At 37.0% G+C, this 25,065-nt stretch overlaps 1 protein-coding gene across 12 annotated transcripts in view; it reads right to left on the reverse strand.

Moving 5' to 3' along the window:
• Positions 1–12,590: 12,590 nt before the first annotated feature.
• Positions 12,591–25,065, reverse strand: part of LOC129762307 (complexin) — a 727,632-nt gene continuing 715,157 nt past the window's right edge. For all 12 annotated transcript variants that reach the window (XM_055760463.1, XM_055760461.1, XM_055760470.1 and 9 more), the window contains one exon: positions 12,591–21,119. In XM_055760463.1, the coding sequence (XP_055616438.1) occupies positions 21,046–21,119 (74 nt within the window). In that variant the 3' untranslated portion in view covers positions 12,591–21,045. The remainder of the gene's footprint in view (positions 21,120–25,065) is intronic.

The following is a 25,065-nucleotide window of genomic DNA, read 5'->3' on the forward strand; positions in this document are numbered from 1 at the left end:
CAGTCGTTCCGGATGCCGTGAGAGGTTCATTTGATGTATGTGAGAGGATGAACAGCAAGTGACAAGGCGTTCATTCTGCTGGTTGCCAAATCTGGTCAAAGATGCCACATTCGCACATGTGTTCACGAATTTGCAGACATTTAACTTTTATCACAACCTTTTATTCCTGCTGCAGGCTATTTAAAATAGTGACAAAACATTATTGATTCCATATGATAAACGAAGCTGGTCAGTATGTCAGACATTAGCACATATTTACAAATATTTCAAATTTTTATCGCATATATTTGAGAAAAAACATCTGGCATCCCAGAATTTTATTTGTTTCGCTCAGAGAGGTCAGATATTTGTTTTGCTGCAGTCAGTACCGTATCTATAGATCTGATTTAACCTGGCCTGTTGTTAGTGTATCAGGACATTCTGCCGAATTTGCAGGTATTTGATTTAGATTTGGTGAAACAGTTGATTGCATCCTGTAAAGTTTAGCATTTTTGTTTGTTTTGGTCGTAGTTGCTGCTGCTCTCTGCACTCTCAGTGTTAAATTGTTGCTCTGGCTCCGGCTCGGGCATATACCACGGCTTCTGAAATGGATATGCAGTTCGGTGACGATGACTCGCGGATAGATAGATGAAACACAAGATCCATGTGATAGATATATTTTAGAGAAAATAAATAGATTTCATGAAATGAAAATAATTTCGGTGTGCTTATTCGTCCAATTGAGGAATAACAGACTCACTACCGCTTTCACAACAAAAAAAAACAAACTACTTGCAATTTGTCTCTCGTACTGTGAAAATTGAAGATAAATTGAATTTATTGATACATATAATACCATTACTATCGATTCTATACGACCCAAAACACACTTATTATTCCTCTTCAATTTTTCATTTGTTTTCATGCACTGTCGACACCTCAAGACATGTCGACGATTGTCACCTAGAAATCCCAGTTCATGTGACAATCGTCACGTATATTTGAGAGCGGGAATAAAGTGAGAGTTCATTCAAGTGAGATTTCTCACGGCATACGCCTGGTGGAATCGCGTGACATAAGTGACAATTGTCATCTCACCTCACACGCCACGCAGAATAAGGCCGGACATTTCGAAACGTGTTAGCAACCTCGTTCTAATTGCTTGATATTTGTTATTTTCGGGCGGATTTGCAACCAAATCGGAAATATGGCATAAAACGCTCTGATCCACTTTGGCGATTATGTGGTAGAATTTGGTTGCACCGCCTGTTACTCCTGCCAAGATAAACTGAGCTTCGGCTTGGGCGAACCACATAGCCGGGTCACTCTTCCAAAATTCTGGGAGCTTGATGGCTACGGATGCGGTAGTCGCTGCGTTTTCCTCCGCTGTAGGCTGTCCTGCAGTCGCCATTTTCCAAATCGAATAGAAAATAAAATGGCGGTATTAACGCGAAAATTTGTACGTACGAGACGCGCTTGTATCGACGGGTTTTTAGCGCGATTATTTGCGTCGGGGTCACCAATGTGGTGGACCGATTTGGGCGGATACGGAAACCGAATAAAAATGGCAACTTTAGCTTTTCGAATTATATATATTTAGATAAACAGCGCGACGCGGGACTATACGTTCGGGATACTTTTCTCTTATGCTTTTTTCCCTGACAGTTCTCTCTCTGTTGGTGTGAGTGGCAACCAGGGGTGTGCCAATCTCCACATAGGGTACCCTCCGGAGTACTTTATGCCCCTACTGCATGAGGCGGGTTACTGGTGCAGTTGATCTTCTTTATCGCGTACCTCGTGCGACCTTTATGAATAATCACAACAAATAAAACTGTTCGGGTTCCGGCAGCCCGGATTCTTTAAACTCAAAAAAATATTGGAAATCTGCGGTCATCCTTGTTTGAAGTTTAACTGCAGGAAATCAATTGGTGAAAATAAAGTTGAGACGTCTATTGCCCATGATTGCATAGGAGACGTAATCGACAGCACCATTAGTTTTGGGAAAACGCATTTTTGTTGTTTTTTGGCCTACAAGCATAACCATGCAAATTTCCGAAGAAATGATCTGTCCAGTTGAAGGATATTATCGGCAAAAAGATGGCCTTGGTGATTTTGCGGATTATAATTAAAAATCAGGATAAATTATTTTTTCCATTTGGAAAACGCTTGCGTCTATTTATGCGGACAATCAATCGTTTCAATGAATTCGTCCGCATAGCTAGACGTAATCACCAGGTTGCTCTGTTTGTAGCGTTAGTATTTACAATTCCGATAATAGTCAAAACGTCTCTGTCGGTAGTTTCAGTTGTTATCGGATAAAATCAAAAAGGTTTGGAAGAAATTTAGTGAAACGTCTGGAAAAGGTGCTCTTGATTTGTTGCGAGTCTATGATAGTACTTTTTTCCTGAAGAATACTCTGGGATATGATAAGAACAGCAGGTGCGTGTATTTTCAATTGATTGAATTTGTAAAGTCAATCCGCAATGTTGGTAATTTTAGCAACATGATTTACCGATATCACGATCAATCGCATAAAGATGGTGGAGTGACTTTCTCCAACGGTATGACTAAATGCTGAATATGTGGAACTACGTCTGTTATGCGGACAAACAGTGATTTTTAGGAAACGTTTTTTTCAAAATTGCTCAAATGTTTTCGAACAAAAAATGTTTGTTTGCATGTTGAGCAAACGTTATGTAGAATGCGAAACAGCGAAAAAGTCGATTTTGTTCATTTTATCGTTTACGTCTCCTATACAAACATGGGCAGTCTAGTCGAGTTGAATATATTTCATAGAATGAAAAAAGTTATCCAGGTTGAAAAGTTACAATGGTTGCTATGCAAAATACATAGCAACGAAATAATATTGCATTGGTATCGATTGCTTCGATAATTCAACACTCCTCTTCAACATCATTTGGTAGAATTCTAATTGCTTCTGCTAGTTGCCACACCTTCACTACATTCAGCGGCTTCGTAAGAAGATCCGCTGCCATCTGCTCAGTAGGACAGTACCAAATGGAGTCGATACCCGCTGTTGCCAAATTTCTGACAAAACAGTACTTGGTATCGATATGTTTCGATTTTCGTGAGGTCCTGTCCGCTGCTACAAGTACAATACAGCTCTGGTTGTTTTCATTGACAATGGGCAAAACCAGAGCCCAAGTCGTCTACAAATATACGTAGTCACTGCAATTCTTGCAAGCATTCTGCCAGTGCGATGCACTCCGCTTCAGTGCTGGAAAGGGACACACACGTTTGCTTCCTGCTTCCCCAGCCAATAAGTCCGTCACCGAAGTTGAAAATATAGCCAGTGTTGGATTTCCTGTTGTCAACTTCACCAGCCTAGTCTGCGTCCACACTTCACTTCACTTCACTTGAATATTACTTCCACTGTCTAGATGAAATTTGTGGTCTGCCGTTGTTTTAAGGTGAAGGTGGAAGCTAGCCACAAATGGCTGCCACAATGGCGCTCATTTCTTTCATCTCCCTCCCTCACCCCTCGCCTGAAAATCAATAACTTTGCGAAACAGTGTGAAGAAAATGATCGTTTTCAAACACTTCCTATCAAGTAATATCAACCAAACTCTAATCGATTACTCACAAGATATGAAATTTTCATCTGCTGTCGCACTGTATAGTGAAACACGTCGGAAAACTCGAGCTGGTGCTCGGAAAGTAAAATTTTCATTTTTCAATCATCGGCAATGGTTTTGATTGTATTGGTGAAAGCATCGTTATTTTTTGATGCCACTGATGCCAGACAACATCATCGAAACAGCTATAAAAACCACTCAATAAAATGTTATTCCTGAGTCATAGCGTTTCATGTCATGGAAATCAATAGAATAAAATTGTGTTGATATCAATTCTATAATTAAATACTCCTCTTCTCTCCTCCTTTTATTTTTACGTTGGGTAAGAAAATTGTATTGCAGAGCTTGGAACACTGCCACGACTGCCTATGCTTTCAAAAATAGTAAACGGAGAAGTACTAACGGGTGTTAAATAAAAAATGAGAATTTTTTCAATCAGATATAAACTTTTTTTTATCGATTTCAGTATTTTTTATTAATAACATAAAGTATTTCCTTCAAAAAAATGTCAGTGAATGTTTGAGTAAGGGCCGTGGTCTGCTGTTCGACGCAACTTTGTCACGATGCTCTCACAAGAACGTTGTACGGCACTTACGTGCATTTTCCGGATACAATTCCGGATTCTTATAGTCAGTTGCTTCGTGTCCTTGGCCCTCCAATTGTTTTTATACACTAGGGCACTAAGTGAGCCAAAGAAATCCTCTATTGGGCGACACTGGGGCAAGTTTGTTGGATTACGATCTTTCGGCACGAACGGTATCCTTTTCTCCTCAAGATACGCCAGCGTCTTCTTGGCGTAATGGGAAGACGCCTTGTCCGGTCAGAAGACGTACTTCCCATCAGCGTGATGCTCGTTCAGGAACGGCAGCAGGATTTTATCGATGCACTCTTCTCCTCAATCTGCTCCTCCGTGTACTCCGGCGACCTCGTCTTCTTCCTGCAGACGATTCCTTCCATCTTGAGGGTCCGATGGATCAATACGTGGGAGCAGCCATATTTCCGACCGGCGTCACGCAGGCTGGTTGCGTCCTTGTTGTCAAACAGCTTCTTTAACGATGTCTTCCTCTGCTTCGTCATTATCGTCACCGGACGACCACTTCCGACCTTCCGCTCTACGTTCAGGGAACCCAGGATACGATATACCGTACTGACAGATACATTTTCTTCCTTAAAATGTGCCACCGTGAACTTTTTTCCTTGCTGGAAATGCGTTTCGTAGAACCGTACAATGCGTTCGCGGAGCACGTGCTGTTTCGACGCCATCTTTGCTTTGACTAAATTCAAACTAGCAAAACCAAACACGCCTACTGTTTCTAGGGAGCCCAAAGAGCAATTTTCTTGGAGAAAGAAAATTTTACGCTCTTTATTTGAGTTACTGAAAGGTATTGAAAAAAATCTCATTTTTTATTTAACACCCGTTACATTCAATCAAAATACCTCGGCCAACGAAGAGAAGGGTTAAGTCTCTCCAACGTGAATATGTGAAAACAATACGATCAACGAAGAAAAATATTAAGGAATTATCAACATCGAGTTACTATGCGGAAGAACTTGTTAATACTAAAAGAGCCCCGATTCGCATGTGTTATAAATTTGCTCATGTTACGCTCGCGTATAATCAGAATTTGACTTCATATGCAAATGTACCTTCTATATATATTTATATTTGCAATTGTTCATCGGAACATATCGTTCATACATTTTACTTTAGTATTGAATTGTAATTTTTATTTTTAAATGTATTGAAAGACTCATGTCAATGAAGCGCCACACAGTCTGATAAGTGAATTGATCTATTTACGTGGAAGCTAGCCATTGTAGTAGTATAGGTAAACCCACGTGTAAAAATGGGGTAATAGTGTTTGTTGAGAGAAGAGCAAAGCACACGTAAATAGATCAATTCACTTATCAGACTGTGTGGCGCTTCATTGACACGAGTCTTTGAATACATTTGAAAAAACAAATAACAGTACTTCTCCGTTTACTATTTTTGAAAGCATAGGCAGTCGTGGCAGTGTTCCGAGCTCTGCAATACAATTTTCTGACCCAATGTTAAATTTGCTTAAACTTACATTATAGACCCATTAAAAATAAAAATAATAATTGTCTTGATATCAACACAATTTTATTCTACTGATTTTCATGACATGAAACGCTATGACTCAGGAATAACATTTTATTGAGTGGTTTTTATAGCTGTTTCAATGATGTTGTCTGGCATCAGTCTCGAAAAAATAACGATGCTTTCATCAATACAAACAAAACCATTGTCGAAGATTGAAAAACTAAAATTTAACTTTCAGAGCACTTGCTCGAGTTGTCCGACATTTTTCACTATACAGTGCGACAGCAGATGAAAATTTTACATCTTGTGAGTAATCGATTAGAATTTGGTTGATATTACTTGATGGGAAGTGTGCGAAAACGATCATTTTCTTCACACTGTTTCGCAAAATTATTGATTTTCTGGCGAGGGGTGAGGGAGGGAGATGAAAGAAATGAGCGCCATTGTGGCAGCCATTTGTGGCTAGCTTCCACCTTCACCCTAAGGTAACGCAATACCCGCTTCGCTTCGTTCCATTCCTCCATAGTTGGTTTGGTGACTCTTCGCCCGAGCATAGATGTCGAAATCGCAATGTTGGAACGTGTGTTGACAGCGATGTACAACAAAGCTCCGATCAGACTTTGATACTGTTGTCAATCTTCCACTGAGCTGAAATTTTGCACAGGTCATTTTTGGGCCAATAAACAAAACGTTCATGGTCGGTTCTTTAAATTCGATAATTATTTTTTTCCATACTTTCATTGCCTCTCAGGCTATATCCCAAAAGGTCGATTTTCGGCCAAAAATTTTTTTCGAGATGACACCAGATGTCGTTTCATGCATTTTTACATCATTTGGCATGGAAAAAAAATCGATTTTCCAAATTTCCTTTCTTGGAAGATTTTCGAGGATCAAAAAATCAAAACTTTGAGCGCTTTGAGGCACCCCTAAATCATATCCGGTTGAGCTGAAACTTTGCACTGGTCATTGTTTTGGGCCAACAAACAAAATGTACATGGTCGGTTTTTGAAATTTGACATGAATTCAGTGAATTCAGTGACATGAACATTGAATTCAGATTTGATTCCTTCCGCTGCACTTCTGACTGTTCATTCGTGATGATGGTAAGCTATCTAAACCATACCTTTTTGAGAAAATTCTCCCTAAACTATAAAAATCCCATCTCCAAAGTTGCGGATCCAAAAATTAATGTGGAAGTTAATCCCATGGGTTCCGCTATTTCAGGAGAACTTCTCTGACCGAGAAAACTCAACTTGAATAGCATTTCTTCATACTGGTAGGATTTACCGAACATGTCATTTAATTTTTCAACTCGTAACTTTGCAGGCGACAGTTGATGGTTTGGGGAGAATTTTCTCAAAAGGCCTGGTTTAGATAGCTTACCATCAACACAAATGAACAGCCTGGAGCATAAATATTGGATCTCGATGGGGCAAACTTTCAGTATCGTTCTAGATACGAAGCAATAAACATCGCTTGTTCTTCCTCGATCACATGTCTTCGTTTCGGATTGAGCTATGGGAGCGACCAAACTACTTACTCGCTGGTGTCTCTGGCATTGCAATCATCAATCTGACGCCGTTCCATCAAGGGACCGGAAATATTAATAAAAAGGGCGTCTGTTGAGAAGAGCGCAAAGCGGAGATAAGCGTGTTTGAGTAAAATAATATAAGTTATTAACAAGCGACTTGAACTAAATAACAGCGTGGTTCTACGTCAACAAAGTGGTCGTGTCTTGGACATAACCTCCTATATATATTTTTTGGAATTCAACTACATAAAAAATAAGTTTGAAGAACAAAAGCCAGTTATCCAGCCCTATGACTGTCGATCTTGGTGACACGTTTGTTGCATACGTAGGGTTCGAATGTCTGAACCCATCCTGATAAAGGTTGATTTATATGGGACGGATTTCGGATTTATAAAAAATGTATCGCGGCAACCATCGAAATTGTATTCAATTCGTAAGTCTTGTAGGTTTTGCAAAGGTCAATGTACAACTTCACAACTTGTGTATATCTGTTTTTATTAGAACAAGATTTTATAATGTTGGGTGTGGTGATTCTCTCATAATAAACGGGTCCCTTACAGAATTAGTAAGTGGTGAACCTCTGGAATGCCTAATTATATATATTTCTTTTTGGATGTTGTGTTCTCGAAAAAATTCTTACAGTGTAGTTTACTTTCAACGGTTACGTGCGTGTTATATATTGATAAATAGCGAATATATGTAGAACAATAATACCAGAAAATTGTATATTTCATTAAAACTTTAGTGAAAGTGGAGTCGGGGGCGAAGTGAATGCAATAACTACTAACAACACGTGTTTCTTTCTTCGTCTCTCTACGAATAATGTTCATCCTACAGTAGGTATAAAGAGCTCATGTTTTGTTTTTTGTTTGCAACAATTTCTAATGTATAATTGCATTTTTTTTATCATTAAGATCGTGTTTTCTATACTCTTAAAACCATGGAAGCTTCGTGCTGCCCATGTTTGCCTTTCAGAAACAATTTTAAAGGTGGATTACAGTTAGTTTTCTTTGCTCGTGTTAAAGATCGAACAACGCGTGGATCTGTGATAGTGGATCGTTACAAATGCATGGTATAATAGGTCCTGGGACAAAATATTGTGACACTTGGAGCGTACCAATTGGGATCGGTGTATGCTGTCCCCATAGAGGCCTCACAGGCTGGAATGGTGCTGCCCCGATGTGGCGTCCCACTCGGTGACCCAACACCACCAGACTGCGTCAAGTGTCACGGGAAAGGGAAATAGGCATCGAATGTCTTTGCGTTCTCTGTTGGTTTAGTCCAGTTATTTTTTCAGTCAGTCCGATACGATCAACAATCACTTTGACGAGGTCGCATTTTTTTCACTTTTTGCTCTCATAATATTTATGTGTGTATAAGGTTTTTATTCAATAAGATAACTTTTTAAACTCTGTCTTTTTTGAGGTTACATATTTTACTAAAATCTTACTGTAGTGTATATGCTTCTTCCCATGCTGCTACGAAATCGGCTTGAAATCGCAATATATACGAGTTCATCTCATCGTTAAGCATGTCTTTGAGTATTGAAAGATGTAACAATTCAGCCTGTAGTGACCACCTTATGCTAACCTAGTCGTTGTATTTAAATATTTGTGTGGTTTCAATATCATCAGGTAATGCTAAGCTTCCAATGAAAGGGTGAAATAATACTTGCCATCTCTATGAGAGTGCCTCGTAATCACAAGCTTCGCCCAACTCCTTCTGCGCTTTATCGACTTGTTGGGGTTCTATTAGGATAAAACATCGCAACTGTTTGCATTGGGAACTCGTAAGCCTAAAACCTTGGTATGCGTTCCTAGCCGTCTAATGGAAACATGAGATATCAGCCATCGCTCAACTCACGCCTCCCGTGAAGAAGTATTCTCTTTGAAAGACTTTTTTTTATCGTGCTGCGGTTTGCACTTCAGGTTATGGATAATCTGCCTGGATTGTGAGTCCTAAATTCTTTTTCTATAGATTGTGGTTTAAAATGTGCTACACACGCTCATGCTACGTATAATGGGTTCACTTTTCTTACGGGATAAAATAAAAACTGCATTTTCTTCTAATAATTAGGTTACATTGCTTTTGATTCGTTTTTCTTGTCTTGATTTACTATAAGCTATAAATGTTTGTTCGTTTGAAACAGTGTCCAACTCTTATCATTAAACTATCAGATCATGGTAGGTTTCTCTTATATCGGTTTGCAGCCGCAGTGGTTTCAGTAGAAACAGGTAAAAAGAAGAAAAATATCGATGTTTATTTTTCCAAATAATGCAGGAATCGATAATATTGACAATGTTGCACCATCACCCAAATTCCGAATCACGCAGATAACATAGTACATAGACAACCGGATTGTTATGTGTACAACGAAAAACAAATATTGGAAGCAACACTGAACGAATTTCCTATAAATTCTTTGTGTTTATGTGGATACTTACATTGCAAACATAATCGATACATTCGTTTATCATGCACACTTGCGGTGCTGTTTGTTGTGCATTTTGTGGCCCTGTCGGGTAAACGGAACGGTTCGAGCTATTAGGGGAAAGTGGGGGAATTTGAACTCTCTTAGCAAAACGCCTAATATTTCCAAACCAATACGGTCTAAATGAAAAATGTCACATTGTACATTGATTGTTTTCTCTCAATCAATAATTTTTAATCATTGAATCAAGCTTCAAATTACCAAATATATCATACAATAAAAGAGATGATTTTTGGACATTAAAATTTGATGCGGGGTGATTTGGTCCAGTGTGTGTTTCATCGAATAAAACATATTTATGTTTATGTAAAGTATTTTGGGATAATGTTACAATCAATAACAGTGTTCTGGGATCAATACCAGGTGTCTTGGCCAGATTTCAGACCAGAAAAATTGGATTGGGACCATCTCGAATTCTGCATGGATCTTTTCACTATTGTTCGAGCACACTTTCGATGATTGGTCAAAGAAAATCCGTTCTTGATTTTGCGTTGCTCTTTCAAGCTCCTCCTCCTTCAAACGTTATCAGTCCATCCTCTTTTTGTAATTCAGCGGCAAGTGGAATCAATTAGACCAAAGAGAAGCCTCAAACCTGTAGGACCAATTCACCCCACAGAAACGAGTCCATGTCACCCCACACAACATGCAAAAATTAAAATGCAATTTATTTAATTTATTATTATCAAACTTACAGTTTCGCTGCATCAAATTGTTCCTCTTCTGTTGGCAAACAAAACTTTACAGCACAATAAACGAAAAGTTTGTTTAATCAGCGGGAAAAACATTAAAACCACGATCGGAAAACTCACATTTTTTGACAATCAAAGTGCTTGCTGTGTTCATGCTACCGTTCGGTCAATATTGGAATCGAATTTAGTTGTTTGGTGTCCCTATCACGCCAGATGGATCGCCCGTATTGAAGCTATACAGAAGAAGTTTGTTAGATACGCTCTTCGATTTCTTGATTGGCGCGACCCGCAAAACCTGCCACCCTACGAGGAACGTTGCCGTTTATTGAACATCCAACTATTTGCAGTTAGACGCAAGATCGCTCAAGTTACATTTGCTGCTAAATTATTTGCAGGAGAAATTGATTGTCCTCCATTGCTGGCTCAACTGGATGTGTATGTACCTGAAAGGCCACTTCGCCAACGTGATTTTTTGCTGTTGGAACCACGAAACAGAAAATAATTTCTAATAATCCATAAGGATTACATGAGCCCTTTCGTTCAATCTGCCAGCTCTTCAACGACAATTTCGGTCTCTTCGACTTCAATATTTCTGCCAGTAATTTCCGACAACGGCTCCTCGATCTATTCCGTACCGCCGGCCAACACAGATTAGTTTAGGTATTTATTCATTGAGACATCAATTGTCAGAATTTTACGAATTAAACAAATAAACAAATAAACAAATAAACAAATAAACAAATAAACAAATAAACAAATAAACAAATAAACAAATAAACAAATAAACAAATAAACAAATAAACAAATAAACAAATAAACAAATAAACAAATAAACAAATAAACAAATAAACAAATAAACAAATAAACAAATAAACAAATAAACAAATAAACAAATAAACAAATAAACAAATAAACAAATAAACAAATAAACAAATAAACAAATAAACAAATAAACAAATAAACAAATAAACAAATAAACAAATAAACAAATAAACAAATAAACAAATAAACAAATAAACAAATAAACAAATAAACAAATAAACAAATAAACAAATAAACAAATAAACAAATAAACAAATAAACAAATAAACAAATAAACAAATAAACAAATAAACAAATAAACAAATATATGCTCAATACATTCCGTTAAATATAAGTTACCAACGGAACCATCAGCATGAACCCAGTTGGCAACGATACCGAACCACACCCAAACATTATTTAATGATTATTTGGACCACGTCAGCAGTTAGGACTTCATTGACACCGAAACAACGGGCATTACCCTCAAGCAGCATCAGCTGAATTCCACCGATGGACAACAGCGTTAACTAGGTCACGCAACTCAGCAATAAACATCCGGACATCGACAACGACGGCGAACGACCCTTGGACTGGCATCGAAAGGTATAATGTTGATAGGTCAGCGGATTCATTTAGGAAGTGTAGGATAGAATTAAGTATCGAAGAATAAAGACAATCATTATTGGTCTGAAAGTTCAACGGTGTAGTTCGTTTCACTTTTTGAAAACTCTGCTGAAGTCCGCGACCACTTAATTTATATACCGAGAATTAGTAATTTTAATTCTTCCCGCTGAACATTTTTAATTTTAAATTTTTTTCTAAAGTTTGTACTACTGTCAGTGGCCTTGATGTCAATTTTAAGCGTGATCTGTTAGTTAGTTTGTTGTAGAACAAGTTAAATTTGTGGTTAAGGAACATGGATTTTGCACCACGATAATGCATCATTGTGACCGAATTTTGACCAAAAATGGCACGAATGTGATTGAAAAAGCACCGCACAATCCCCCGTGTAATTTTTCCTTAGTTCAGAAACTCAAATTTCCGCTTCGTGGAACCAGTTTTGACAGCATTGAAGACTTCAAAACGAATTCGCTGCGTACACTAAGTGCAATTCCTGAATAAAGCTAGAAGAAGTGTTTCGATGGCTAAATTTTTCGTTGGAAAAGTTTATTGCGTCAGAAAGCATATTTTGAAGACAGTAAACACAGTAAATCCGCAAACTTGTCACTGTCCTTATCACTTGGCTGCTATTGAAAAACCACTTTTTTGAGCTTCTAAGAATTAAGCAATGGCATGTTTACGTACTCGGTCAGTATCAGTCATTGACGGAGGGATAGTGTGACAACATTTTTGTTTTTAAAGAAAATGTTTTATTTATCATCTAAATTTATATAATTATATCATTTAGATGGTAATAAAGCATTTTGGGATAGTGTGACAACATTTTTTGTTTTTAAAGAAAATGCTTTATTTATCATCTAAATTTATATAATTATATCGTTTAGATGATAAATAAAGCATTTTCTTTAAAAACAAAAATGTTGTCACACTATCCCTCCGTCAATGACTGATACTGACCGAGTACGTAAACATGCCATTGCTTAATTCTTAGAAGCTCAAAAAAGTGGTTTTTCAATAGCAGCCAAGTGATAAGGACAGTGACAAGTTTGCGGATTTACTGTGTATTTGTGAAAAACACTGCCGAGGATTACCTGATCCTAAAATCCCAGTAATTTTTAATGTTTCCCAATGATAAATTTAGATTTTCTGTTTTCATTGGAAGAATAGAGTAGCGGAAGGCACAAAAGAAAATCTTTTTTGTATTGAATCGCTATCGGGGACGGAAAATGGATTCACTATGACAATCCAAAACGCAATTTAAAGCCCAGTCAATCAGCAGCATCACACCGAAGCCGAATATCTACGGTGCCAAAGCAATACTCTGTATTTGGTAGGATAAAACGGGTTCGGCGTTATGCCCAAAAACCAACATGTTTCTCCAAGTGTTCGAAAACTGAATACGATGTCATCGACGAAAGCTGCCGTCAAATTTCTGATATCATCCGACTGTGCAAAGATACGATTGCTAAACTAGTTCAATAGTTAAAAAAGTGGTTCTTTCAAACCAGCAACACGATCAGGACGTCCTTCAGAGATAATTTTTCGAAATGAAGGGTTATCGTATCAAAAGTTAATAAAAATCGAGGTTCATCAGCTCCTGAAATAACAAACAGAGAGTGTGTTTTTGATCTGTGTGATACCTCAAACGGTGCGAAACATGGTTTTGAAGGTCGAGTTCGAGTTCGATTACCGTTCTGGTCGGGGCAGTTTTTCGTCAAAGAAATTTCTTCCGGCTTGCACGCGTGTTCTAGAGCTGTGGTCACGCGTGTTCTAGAGCATGCCACTCAGAATGCATTCAAGGCGTGTTATTTGGCATAGAAATCACAACTAAGTAGAGGAAATGCAGTTAAAATGAACACCCTAAGGAATATCCCGATTTACTGCGTCCACATACCGCTACAATCTCCGTTCTTCGAAGGATATTATATCTTAACTAATTGTTGCTTTAGATATCAAACGGCTTTTATTATAAAAAATAAAAATAGTACATATTTCATTAAAACGAAAATAGTTGTAAAATTCAACATTTTTTTAGTGTGCGGTTAAAATGATCGCTTTTACATATCATGTTAAATGGATTATATTTAGACGTTGTTTTTATGTCCAGATTTGTTTGAATCATTATTGAGGAAGTATGTATATCCATGAAATAATCTAGACCTATTCACCAAGAGTAGTAATTAGAATTTTCTCATACGTACAAGAACGTAGTAAGAAACACATAACGCTTCATATATTGAGGCTTGGTTTTGTTTGGAGTGGCATATTTTCCCAGGGTCAAAGCCACAAAAGAACCACTTTGAAGGGCAACATGTGATAAGGTATATCAGCTCCAGAAAACATAACATTGTAAGTTGTTATCTGGAGGTGGCTCGTTTTACCCCAAACACCAAAGTAATTTCGAATGCGAATTAATCGCTGAAATCAAACAAAATATTTGTTTACTCTTAATCGAATATGTGAACAGTCGTCCAAACTGTTAATTTGTCGAAGATATCAGGTCGAATAACTTAAATTTCATTGGAAATTCCTTAAATACGATGCGCGCAAAATTACATCCGAAAGAGAAATTTCTGTTTTATTTTTTTCTACATTTGACAGTTCACTGCATAACAGGGTGTATTAAATAGCTTCATATGTTTTAAGGATAGGATAATCAAGAAGTATAGATTGGTTTTTTAATTTAATTATCTGAAATTAAGCACCAACTCTGTTCATTTTAACCGCATTTCCCCTACTATAAAAATAACGCCAGTAATACTATGTTGAGACGGCGAAGTTCCCATAGGAATGTTAGTGCCATTTAAGAAGAAGAAGAAGATTTCTCAATAAGTTTCGTTGTTCGATAAGAAAAACACAAACATGTCGTCAATTTAATTATCCTGTACACATGAACATGTGATGCACATGTTCCAGAAATAACCTCTTTTGAGATTTTCAACCTTGAAGTGAGAATTCAGAAGTTGAAATATGTGTTAAAATATATTTTTGAAATTTTTGAAAAGACAGAAGCAAATCGAAAGAAATTGCAAAATTTCTACATCTAATTGGAACAATAGCGATGTTTTCTTGGGCTGTGGTTGTTTTTTTGTTCTGTAAACCAGGTAGGGGAACCGCGGGTAATATGGACAGGTGGTTGATTTTATAGTTACATTTTGAATTTCCGATTTCTGTTAATGAGAACACCTTCTACATGTTATTCTATAATATTTAGGTCACCCTATGGCAATGAATACTGATCAAAAGTGGAAAAGGGAAACAAAAACCGAAAATCATACAAGATTCCGCGTGAGGATGTAATTTTAGCTGCTTCGATATTAAGCATTTTGAGTGGTTTAATATTAAAATTCAATTCGCTGATGGTTATATTTCGGTTTGTGAGTTAACAGAGAAGCGATATTGATTATGTACGGAAAAATAAATTCATTTTTGAAAAAAATAAATTAAAATTATTGAAATTTAAATTATTGAAACAATTGTACTGGTGGGGTGGGGTTTTTCATCATTTAACGGACATTCGTGATGAGTTCAGACCTTGGTTGAATAAAATTATTCCTCTCGCGATCGAGAAACCTCTACGCTTCATATATTACAAACCTGTCTATATTACCCCCACTACATGTCCGTTATACTCGCATCGAAAAAAATGTTGTACTTTTCGGTCTGTTTTTATTTTAGTAAAAACATTGAAAAACACTATTTTGTAAAATATTTGACCAATAGTATTTTGAATTGCAAGAAACTGCATCAAAGTTTCGGGAAACATGAGTTTCCAAAGATATAATTGAAGTTCTTCTTAACATGTTCGTTTTACCCCCTCCTCCCCTACATTCTGACGAATTCTCAGGACTCCGTTCAGCCCACGGTTCGTAGCGGTGATGTATTCTTGACTCACACTGGCGATAACCCGGAAACGGTCAGACTGCATGTGAAAGCATTGGACTGAAAACCAAGATTTCCTTGGAATTCGTTGAATTGGATACAAAAAACACTACACTACCGAAGGGCTTGTATGGTTGCTACAATTTCTGGTACTTTTTGGAGGATTTCCATCTGTTTAAATTCATCATCTCCAATTGCATCAATTGGAGGCGATGAGTCCTTATACATCACTAAAATGGAGTTTCCACTGAAACAATACTGCGGTACGTCAACTTTGAAGGGCTCTTAATATACTACATGGATTTAAAATTTCCGGGATTTTTCAACAGATGGCGCCACTAAAAATGAACAAAATTCATTTCGAGAGGTTCATCTGTCACTAGCTTACGTGTGAAGTTTCATGACATTTAATTTCTTTGTTCATAAACTACAGTGTCACTACCTGAGCACTCGCATAGAAAATGACAAAAAAAAAGGAATATCGTATTTTTATCAAACATAGTTTTTTGATGGAAAAACTCCAAATAATCAAGAACAAGCTGTTTTCGATGACAATCGAATTTCTCAAATGTCCATCATTGATCCTTCTCATAGTTTCTGTCGCACAAATAAGCATCTAAAGACGCGTCCACATTATGCCGAATGATGCCGATCGGCCTGTACCAGGCGGCACATTCGGTTCGTTATGTAATGTGGACGTCCCATCGGGTGCACGAAACCGAAGCCCCATCGGATGCACGAAGCCGTCACGAACACACGAAGCAAAATGTCGTCAACGCTAATTTACTTCGTTTTGTTTTGGTTCGACTTTCTACGATACGGACCAGGGGTTAGACATCAATTGAATATAGGCTACCCAAAATCAAAATCAATATGGCGTCATTTGTTTACCAACATATCATTTGCGAAGATTGAAATCGTTGAAATCACGGAGATAGTAAAAATAAAGAAAAATGCGCTGCTTTATTTCTAACTGCATGAGCGATTTTCATATTTCGGTTTCACATGGAGGTGTTCACATTGAACATGGAGTTTAAAGTTGGCCACTATTCGACTATATAACCGGACCGAGTTGTAAACAACAGTAATTGGCAGAACCAAAATGTCAGTGAACCGCAGCAATATTGGGTACACTGGCAATATGAGGGATTTGACGTTTTAGTCATACCCCTGATCCGGACCCACTTATTTCGGGTTGAGTACGGTTTGATTCGAGTCGGTTTTCGGCACGTCGGCAAGCCCGGGCGGTACGTCCACTTCGGCTTTACAAGGCGGCCAAGGCCGATTGGCGTAATGTGGACGCGTCTTAATAAATCAAAACACTATCACTATTCCATATATAGTACAACACATCTTCAAGCGGACCCCCGCATACTTACCAACTGCGGAAGCATAACAACCAACCCGATGACACATCGAAAGCAACATCAAGCATTCATCATTCGACAGCGCAATACACCAAGTAGCAAAGAGAAGCACATACAAAGTGTTACAACAACGAGCAGAAGGGCGGACAGACTTAACTTATGTCCGCATTTAAGAAAAACAAAAAGAATCTACACACAGTGACAACAAGATACATTCATACGCACACATTCTTGTTTACAACCGAGCACACGCACACACACATAACACGAAGAAATGCGGAAAGAAAACACAGAAAACAACATCAAAGTGGGGTCTCGGTTTATTTTTTTTCTGTTTCCATTTTGGTAGATACGTTTTGTGTTCTGGTTTTTTTTTGTTTCTCATTTTGTTTTTGTTCTAGCATCCGGCACTACATAACTTTGCCTTGTAACTGTGCTGGTTTAGCGTAACTATTGACATTTCCTCAACAACGGGACTAAAATTCGTCCTAGCGGTGCGTATGCGTATGTTTACATTTGCAATGTTTTTCTTCTTTTGCGCTTGCTCTTGTCGAATTCAATGATTAGTGGATGTTTGATAGATAGATAAATAGTGGAAAACTGAGAATCGAAAGTGTTGGATCGAGATAATTTTTAGACCTATGTCAACAGTATGTATCGGTATGTTTGGTTTCAATAGATATCGGTTAGCTTCACTAGTAAGAGTGGTTTCTCTAAGATTAAGTATGTAATATTCTTCTTTGTTTGATGTAGTAGGGCGTATATAGATAGTACTAGTAGTAGGATGAGAATTGATAAGTGAGTAATCAAGAGCCTCTACGATTGCTCTTGAGTTAATGTGGAGATCAAATCAGCTAGTGTTGAGAATAGTATGGACAAATGAGGGAAATCGAGAACCAATAAATTTTCTCCTCTCGCTAAGATTATATATTGCGATTAATAATATAATCGATCTTTTTTTGCTAAATTTACATACGCATCTTTTGTTGTTTTTCTTCTAGTGTAAATGTTTTCATTTTTTCAACTGCCTAACTTTTATGTTCAATACTCAATAATAATAATAGTAATAATAATTGCTTGAAGTGGCTGTTTATTTTCTGTTTTTACCATTTTTTGTATGGCCGGTACTGCACATTTGTTTTCGTTCTAGCGATTCCAAGCCTTAACATTCGTGCTAAAGCACAGCTTCGTACTCCGAAAGTTATACAAGGGTACAAGGGGGAGGGTGCGAAAATTCGCTTCACTCCCGCCACTGTGGCCCTTTTTCGATGTGTTACTGTTCATTCTACGCTTTTAAATATATGCCTCTCTGTTTGTTTTTATTTTTCATTTCATCCTTCCTCATATGGTAATAATTGACACATATATTGTATTCGAATGTTGATTTATTTCTTTTTTTGTTGTTGTGGTTGCTGTGAAGATGAGTCTTTGCTAATGATGGGAGTGTTGATAGCGCGTTGAGAGGACCCACCTCTGAGGAGATATCTCGACTATCGGAAGCCTGTGGGAAGCTCTAGGTGAGAATGTGCATTGTCTGATTGATGATGAGAGTATGAGAATTGAGAGAGAGTATGGAAACAAATAAAACAGAGTTTTTCAACAGTTTTTTGTGTTTTATTTTTAATGTGTAACTTTTTCATTAATTCTCTTCAACAATTGTAAACAAACGTTTTATTATGTTTTTTCGGTTCCCCTTTTTTCTTATTAGGGGAATTTTCGGTTTCCGGTTGGCTTCCTCGCGAATTTCCAATGATAGACATGCTAAACTCAGATTTGGTTTGACATTTGGGTAGTGTATGTATGTGAGAAGGTGCCCGCCTTAGAAGCCTGTTGCAGGTCGAGCATGATTGGAAACCTTGCACACCGTGAGTCGGTTGTTTGAAGATCAGATTTTCGTTTTGGTTATTGCAATTCGAAAATGGGTTTGGGAATGTTTCGTTTGTTGTATTCGCTATTAGAGAAGAGAATTCCAGTGTTTAAGGGGTAAATGTTCTGATACTATGAGCTTTCTTCTTCGTTCATTCAATGTTTGCTTTCATTTTCGTTTTTTTTCTTTTCCACTAATCAATGGTTTATAACGATAGGATAGAGAGATAAATATGCTGCGCTCTTTGTTTCGTATATCAGCGGTGTTGTGTTGTTGTGGTACAGTGATTTATTGCAGAATTGATAGAACCTATTTTGTTGAGTATGGTTTGTTTGCTGTTTTGTCAGTAGATTACTGTTTTTAAAAAGTACATTTACTACCAGCGATACGACATTCATGGGCGCGACAGAAACAATGAACAGAAAGATGTGGACTAACTGAAGTAGTAGATATGGTGGATGTTATCTATTTGGTTATTTGGTAAATTACGCTCTAATAGGGGACACAGTTAGTTTTCATGCATTTTGTATGAGTCGCAGATAGAATGGCAACGGCAATGGGTTTATATTGATCTAACTATCAAGTAGAAGGAAGTCGACAGTAGGATGGAGAACTTGAGCACTACGGATTTCTATTCAGATAAAATGTGAGTTTTTCCATCGATTGTGACCTGGATCATCCTGTATGTATCCACATCTGCAGGATAGAGAGAATTGGAGATCAAAATAAAGCTCAGAACCTAAAGAAAATTTACATACAGAAACCAGAAACAAAAAAAAACGGAGTGCACTCTTTCTTCAGCACTACAATTCTAAAATCACCTCGTTTCTGGAAGTGCACTTGGAGAAAACAAAATTTACATTGAAATACATCTAGTTTACACCATTCATATTATATAATATTGCAACGAGATCGAGGAATTTGGGCGAACGATTGCTTCTGTTGGTCATTTAGCTCGCTAAATAGCAGCAAATCTCAAACAGTAATATAACATTTCTTTTGAAGCGAGAATTAACGCCAAATAACCGCAAACAACAACCAATATGTATGTAAATACGTTATAACTTCATTCTGAATCAAAGCCAGAATATACCGCGGCACTGTATCAGTTAGATGAATTTATCTAAAATTTGGATTCGTTTTCATTTATCTTTTCTAAACAACATTCCTCAATTTTTCTATGGTCTTCGAACTTAACGTTTTGAATTGGTTCTAACTCGCTAACATTTTCGGGGTTTCCCTCTCTGCCAATTGGTTTTGGATCGCCGGGGAGTGTCTAATATTTTTTTAACAGCCTCAAAAAAAAAACAAATTGAACAAAAAACATGTTGGCTTTCCGTTTACCTACTATCAATCTCCCTAAAAGTTTCTATTTCGTTCTCTCCTCATGATGGTTTATCACAATACTTGTCGTTCGTTATCTTGGTTCAGGATTCGGGGTTACAACTCGAAGCATAATCAGCTATAATAGGTTTCCTTCACACTATCGGTTCCGTTCTAACTTCTCGTTCGAACAAAGTTATTTTTAACACAGAAATAATACACAAAAACCGGAACGGAAAATCTATTGACGAATGGGTTCATTTTTGCAAAATCACATCCTCTATATGATCGTTTATCATTTCACCTGGGTGTCCTATTTAACAATGTAAATTTTTTTATATGTTTTTTTAAACCACTTCTTGATGAACTTGATGATGCGATCGTTTGTATGACGTTGTTTTGTTCTTGTTGTTGTTGTGGGCCTCTCTCGATGAAGAAATGGGGTCTATCTCTGATTAATGGGAGTGTCGCGTCGCTTTTTGTTGCTATGAATATGTTTTCTTCTGTTCTATTCATTTATCGGGTTCCAGTAACTGTTCTTTGAGTGGTGGTGGTGATGGTGAATAATGCTGTTTACGACTCATGCATATTTTTCCCTTCCTTTCCTTCTTTCACTGTTTACTACGTTTTGTTGTCTTTGAAGTTTAATTTAAAATTTTACATTTAAATATTTTTTCAATTATTTCATGTGTTTTTTTGTTCTTTAAATAATTACTATTCTGTTTACTATAATATTTGCATTCTGCTGTGTTTCTTCTTCATCTTTTCTCTCTTCCTTTAAATTAGGTTTAATATTATTGAATATACTGCTGAATACGGATGATGGATAATCACTGTAAGGAGCATTTTCCCTCGATCTGCGTTTTGATCTCGTTCACCTGCGTCTCTATGGAGTTTTTCAATTCTGTGTGGTGGTGGTGTTCGTTGTTAGTAGCGGGGGGAGAGCCGGTGTTGAGAGTAAGAGAGAGAAAAACGAGAAAGAAAACGACAATACGGCATTTGTTAGTAACATGTGGTAAAAGTTTCGGGCAGTGAAAAAAGTCTAATGGTTAGTTAGTCAGTTAAATAGTGAGGAAATAATTAATTCAAGGAAAAAAGATTATGTGCACACGGAAATAAGAATACGTATGTGTTTTTTTCTGGTGTTGGTCTAAAGTAGTGTTTGTTTTACGATTTGCCACATCCGGAACTCAGTTTTATATTTTTTTCGCATTGCATTTCGCATTTCGCATTTCGCATTTCGCATTTCGCATTCAGTTTTATATTGGATAACAAGTATTGATTGTATTTTTGACTGACATCGTAAAAGTTATGATGCTTTCAATTGAAAATAACACGAAGCGCTGATGCGCTAACAAATCAGGTTTGATGATCATATTTCGCCGTTTTTCACATAGAATTGTATGTAGAGTTATTAGAGCTTTGCGTTATAAAAAAAATATAACTTTACGACGCCCATCACATCAAAGCGAAAAGATGCAGTCATCGACAAAATAGAGCACCTACCCATCATCACTGCAACAAACACTTCGAAAAAAAAAAACACAATACTGCAAAAGAAACACTGATAATATTTTTGGAATTACCCACACTTTTTCATATACTCTATAAACCACAAGCCTTGGAAATTTGATAATTTGATTTCATAAAAACATCCCAGTATGTAAATTTATATCGAACGATTACTCATCAGGAGGCTCTTTGATTGAGTACAATTTGACATTCGGACACACATCATTCACTTTTTTTGCGCTTTTGTAACACATTCGCGTTGTTTTCAAGCCGAAATCCAAAGTCCGCAAAATTATTTTAGGTATGGGAGCCAAGAATTTTAGGCAACTAGCAACAGGATATCGCAGGATAGTACGACATGAGTAATTGAGCCGTTAAAAAATTGCTTAATGTACAAAATGGGGTTGCCCTGATGGAGACAGGCAACACAAAATGCATACTGAAATCAACAAGAAAAGAAAAGCCCCAGAAGATAACGATTTCGCTCTCAATTATTGAACGACTTTAAGAATGCATCGGATTGTTCTTCGATGTAAATGTTATTGAAGTTGATACTCATTAGAGTATCCATTGTAAGCTGAGAGAAAAAAAAATCTCACGGTCCCTTGATTTTGCCAGTAGGTGCCAACCCTGAATTGTGCACACCCCTGAACGTCAGTTTTCTCTCCATTCGCGTTGACTGCGGAATGCTGTCAACATCTGGATACGACATAAGTATGTATGAGGTCAACTCTTCTCTATCAGATTAGTCGGCCTTAAGGCAGTTTCAAATTACTGTAATTTGAATGAATTTTTTTCTTGGCGTTATTTACCTACTAAAACTACGCTGTTCTGACCACAATTTAAACCATATTCTATGAATTTTCAGATATTCTCACCAAAACATACTATTAAAATATAAAATTAGCTTTAGACACTATTTTTGTATGATATTTTTTCACTACTTGCAAGCAAAATTGATTTTGTTTTACATAGAGTACTAATTTGATTTGGGAAAAATAATTTTCATTCAAAATTTTTATTTTAAAAGATTGTTCATTTCTTCTGCAAACCCATTTTGCCATGTCTACTCCCCCATTTCGTAATACGAAGCTCAATGCCGTTACCGCGGATTACTGAACCGTTTGTCGGTTTGAGAAAATCATCCGAAGAGAAATCATTATGAATGAAATACGAGGCGAAGCAAGCTAGTATATGCAATAAAACAGCAACAATATAATGGACACATTACATGATCAAAACTATTGACAACAATTGTCTTCAATATAGTGACAGCTAGACTTTCGACATCCGATCTAGCCTCAATCAATATTTTGCCACCTTACACGGTCAATATCACCATCAACCCGGGACTACGAAAGTATCCGCGATTACTAGTGGTGACATTCGAGTTTGGGATCCAAACTATTCTACATCAGATTAGGAGGCTCTAAGGTAATATTAAATTGCTGAGATTTGAATGAAAATTTCTACTTAGCGTTAGTTAATTACTTGAAGCAAGAAGTCCTAACTCAACCCCCAACTCAACCTATTTCCTCTAAATTTGGCGATGTTCCTTCTAAAACTTATTATTATGATGTAAAATCAATTTAAGATACAATTTTCTCACCACTTGTAGAGAAAAGGTAAATACATTCACATAGAATATTAATTTAATTCGGAAAAGTTAATTTTCATTCAAAATTTACACTTCAAAAATTATTTTTTTTCTCAAGACACATCATACAGGCTGTTCGTTTCAGTTTCAGAGATGCCAGTTTTTTTAGTTTGCGAAAATATATGCAAGTTATATTATATAGATTATATGAGGGGCTCAGAAGGAAAGGGGTGTTCGAGTTTCTCTTCATTGACTCTCACTTTTGGTCATTACTTAGATGCAAACATATTCCGAGCTTATTTGAAAATGTGGACGATAGGTCAGATCCTCAATCATCGGTTTATATAGCAAACTCAAACAGGAACGTTTTTGCAGCTGAGCTATTCACGAAGGAAAAAGTTGATGGTGGGAAAGTCGATCGAATAATTTACACCCCTTTCCTTTAGAGCCTCTCATATATAATTTATAGACCATATCCACCCTACGCCTAGAATTTACGCAATTTTTTCCCCAGTGATTTCCCAGATTCTTCAAATTTCATAGCGAAATATGAAGAAACACATAGCTTAAACTGAAGTGGCTGTCCCACATGCTAGCGCAAAAAAAAGAAAAAAGAACGAGTTCTGAACATATAAAAACTCCTACAACGCTGTTATGTTTGATCCACTATTTCAACATCAAATTATCAGTTTACTCTGAGATTTCTATTTTTGTTGCGAAAGGTATAATATTTGGTATGTTTTCCAAACCAAATGCTTCCATTTATGCTTCCTGGAATTTCTGAAGTTTATAAAATTCGATTGCAATTGCAAAAAAGTCGAACAAAAATAATATCTGACAACCCAGTCTCGAAGTCCGTGAGGTAATATGTCAACATTATGGATTTATATGAAATGTCACGATCAGTGTTGCCACGCGTATTGATTCATCTGGAAAGGTACAGATTTTTTCGTTATTTTTGGTACAGATTCTGTACGGTACAGAGTACAGATTTTCGTCAAAAGGTACAGATTGGAACAGATTTTTTCCGCGTGTGAAATTTCTTACATTCAAACAAAGCAACATGACGGTTTTTACGCCGCAGTTTCGCTTGAGGTAATTTTTTTTAATTTTAAATCATGATGGTATACAATCTAGATTCAAAAAAGCTATGTAGAAGCATTATAAAGTACACGAAGGACTTGCAAATGTAAATGTAGTATTTGTAGTAAATACATGAGTACTTTTTCATGCTAAATTTCTACAACGAATATTTTCGATGGTACAGATTTTTGGACGAAAAAGTACAGAAGAGAAAGATTTTTAACCCCTCTGGTAAAGATTAAAATGTGGCAACACTGTTCACGATATTGATGATCGAAAATCAGAAAATCCGGATTTCTGCGTCGTCGTTCAGCTGTCATTATGCCCTCAAATGTCATCATATTGTCAATAATATTTACCGTGTAAGGTTCGCTTAACAAATGTATGTACGACAGTCATTGCAAGAAGAGTGGTAGGAGAAAGAAGCAAATTGAAGCCGAAATTTCGAGGGCCGTATGATGGTCCGAAGAGAAAACGTTAAAGTATACCGTATGCGTGATAATATTCGCACAAATAAGGTTCCCATTTTATCTGTGTACACAATTATTTGGATTTCTTCGCATGCATGTAAACTACAATGCAGAATAGGTTGCAAATAAATGAATCCGATTAACTAAGTTGCACAGTTGCATCATGACGAAGTGGTAGCGTATTCGTG

Source organism: Toxorhynchites rutilus, chromosome 1 (genome assembly GCF_029784135.1).
Source record: "Toxorhynchites rutilus septentrionalis strain SRP chromosome 1, ASM2978413v1, whole genome shotgun sequence".
Classification (NCBI taxonomy): Eukaryota; Metazoa; Arthropoda; class Insecta; order Diptera; family Culicidae; genus Toxorhynchites; species Toxorhynchites rutilus.